Genomic DNA, 3,006 nt, shown 5'->3' with positions numbered 1-3,006 from the left:
AAAGACAGAGCAAAAACTCCATTGACTTGATGTACAAAGCTCATGGAGATGAACCTGAGACTTACTGCTGCAAAAGGTGACTCCACAAAGCTTTTCTTTATTTGGAGGATATAAACACCATTTACAGCTTTGTAATTTTTAAATGATTTAAAGCATTTTTTCCCCAATAATATAATGAGTTTTGTGTAGGTATTACTTATTATCAAATTGCAAATCCATTTAAATCCCAGGTTACAGAGCACCAAAACAGAAAGATCACTAAGGGCTAAAAATGATTTAACCAAATGACTCATGTAAAATCAGCTCTAAATGAAATGAAGGCATTTTTATTTTTAGTCCCGTAAAAATAATACTTTAATAAATTCTGAAAATATCTGCTTACTCTGGTCATGATGTAGTTGTGAAGACTGTTGACAAAATGCATGAGTTTAACTCGCAGCAGACACATTCTGTGAATCTGGTGGTTTACTGGTTCCTTCGTGTTTACTTCCTCAGCTGAAGATTCTTCCAGTTTCTTTTTAATGCCTGTAAAATCTAAAAGAACCGTGTATGAAAGACAGGACTCATCATTCTTGACCATAAACTCATCATACATACATGCATGTGTTTTTGTAAAGGAGCTTTAATTTGCAATCCAAATTTATACCGTTAACCAAGATCCTTAAAATTTCAGTTTGAAAATCTAAGAGAATACCATAATTGCCTGTGTATAAGCCACTACTTTATTCTCACACTTTGTACCCTGCAGTTTATAAGCAGGAGCGTCTTATTTACGCATTTTTTAAAATAATCTTCAAACGTTATATTTTTATATTTTATTTTGACAGACTTCCTGCCGTCTCTGTTATGATAGGAGTGCTTAGTGTATATTTAGTTGATGTTTTTCTTAGTTCATATCTTAGATGTTATTACTGTTTTTCTTAGACATTTTATTGTTGGATGTAACTGGGACCCCGTGTACATAATTTCGCTCCACCACATGTACCACATGAGGTGCGAATGACAATAAAGAAACTCTGACTCTGACTCTCGATAACTTCCTGCCGCTGACTAACATTTTCCTTTGACAGAGCTGGGCGCTCGTGGCTCCCAGCACCCTGTCTCTCCTGGGGGCAGGTGTTGGTGACGCAGAGAGAATGACCTCAGGTAACCTCATGTGGAGGAGAAGTGGGCGTGTCCAAGAACACTCGCAGGGGGCAAAGAGCAGACGAGACAGGGCGCTGAAATCATCACATTCTCTGCTCTTTTAGAGCGTTTAGAAACATTGTTGAGAATGTTGCAATGTTCCCGACGATGAGCGGTGGATGCTCGTGGTTAAATAACCGTAGCGTCCTATATATGTACAAAATTATAATTTATCTTATTTTAATATGTGCGGCTTAGAGACAGGTGTGTCTTGTAGCCCAAGAATTCCGGTAATTATTTTCATGCATCAGTTCCTTTCAGTTTTAATCCAAGAATGTACCACTGAATCGAAGCGCATCCAAACTGTATTTAGCCCATTTAATCTGCAGCAGGAGGAGAAACACTTGATTGTAAATCTTCTGGCACTCTGAGCTGATCACAACATCAACAGGCCAGGGAACCTGTGGAGAGAAAACCAAGCAAAGATCACCACGATCATTTCAAGAAGCAGAAATATGAACCAAACTAACACATTTACACGCTTTACCTTGTAACTCAGGGTAAGAGCCTCTAAATTATTCACTGGATGCTTTTTTCTAGAGGGGTCAATGTTCTCCAAAAGTACTGATAATCTATGAATATAAAATGGTGACTTTCAGTTTGAGTAACAGTTTCCACATAACATCAGATTAGTCACTGCTGAGGGCATGCAGTACCGGCTGCTGTCCTCCGGGTGGCGATGTCCAACTGCCTCCTGCAGCAGCACATTGAGAAACGAGGGCTGCTGCCAGATCTCCTTCTCCTGCACCTTATCAAAGATGGCTGTGTAAAAGTCGTACATGGTGTCTCCAGCTTCCAACAAAAAGTAGTTCCTCATCGCCTGCAGGTATTCCAGCAGCCTGTGGAAACATCAGGTGCACAGATGTTCAAAATGATCCAACACACACAATTTGTGCAGCAAGCTGTTGCGTCAGCCCTAAACTCTTTAGCTTGTACACTTATGACTGTGTCTCCACCCAGCACAACACCACCGTTATTAAATATACTGACGATGCCAACATGTTGGGGCTCATCCAGGAGGGGAACAAGTCGGGCTACATGACTCTGGTAGAGGCCCAGCGTGGCTAATCGGGAAGGTCTGGAGATTTCCTGGTGGGCTGGTCTGATGTGTGGGCTGTAGGGCCGGCGCTTCGGTTCTTTTTTTTAGAATTTCTATTAACAACATATAAACACAGAACACCGCTGCTCCTGGGCTGCCCTAAGTCTACCCAGGGCTGGCGGCAGCTCTCCATTTTTGCTTTTTTTCTCTCTCCACGAGTCGGATTTGCGATGCAACCTGTCAATCAATCCAGTAGGCGTGTAAGCAAATGACCAATCGGCAACCTCAATTTGTCCCAAAGGTAAATGCCCCTTACCTGCAGGGCTGGGCTGCAGCCCATCAGAGGTTTCAGAGTCAGTTTCTTTATTGTCATTCGCACCTCATGTGGTGGAGCGAAATTATGTTCACAGGGTCCCAGTTACATCCAACAATAAAATGTATAAGAAAAACAGTAATAACATCTAAAATATGAACTAAGAAAAACATCAACTAAATATACACTAATAGCATAAAAACATTACGTCGAACAGCAGCACGAACATGAACATGAGTCTGTGAGCAGATGAGCACGAACGAACACAGCAACATGAAACAGATCAGCAGCAACATTAAACAGATCAGCAGCAACATGAAACTGATCAGCAGCAACATGAAACAGATCAGCAACAACATGAAACAGATCAGCAACAACATGAAAAAGATCAGCAGCAACATGAAACAGATCAGCAGCAACATGAAACAGATCAGCAGCAACACGAAACAGATCAGCAGCAACACGAAAC

The 3,006-nt window shown here is 41.3% G+C and overlaps 1 protein-coding gene across 1 annotated transcript in view; it reads right to left on the bottom strand.

The window, feature by feature from the left end:
• Positions 1 to 1,561: 1,561 nt before the first annotated feature.
• The window catches only part of LOC119407548 (gamma-tubulin complex component 5), a 12,714-nt gene continuing 11,269 nt past the window's right edge, over positions 1,562 to 3,006 (bottom strand). Inside the window, exons 6-7 of the mRNA XM_037674368.1 lie at positions 1,842 to 2,024; positions 1,562 to 1,586 (exon numbers count right to left, since the gene is read on the bottom strand). Of these exons, the coding sequence (XP_037530296.1) occupies positions 1,562 to 1,586; positions 1,842 to 2,024 (208 nt within the window). The remainder of the gene's footprint in view (positions 1,587 to 1,841; positions 2,025 to 3,006) is intronic.

Source organism: Nematolebias whitei, chromosome 3, assembly GCF_014905685.2.
Source record: "Nematolebias whitei isolate Nwh7 chromosome 3, NemWhi1, whole genome shotgun sequence".
NCBI classification, from domain to species: Eukaryota; Metazoa; Chordata; class Actinopteri; order Cyprinodontiformes; family Rivulidae; genus Nematolebias; species Nematolebias whitei.
This window is presented reverse-complemented; position numbering and strand designations above follow the sequence as displayed.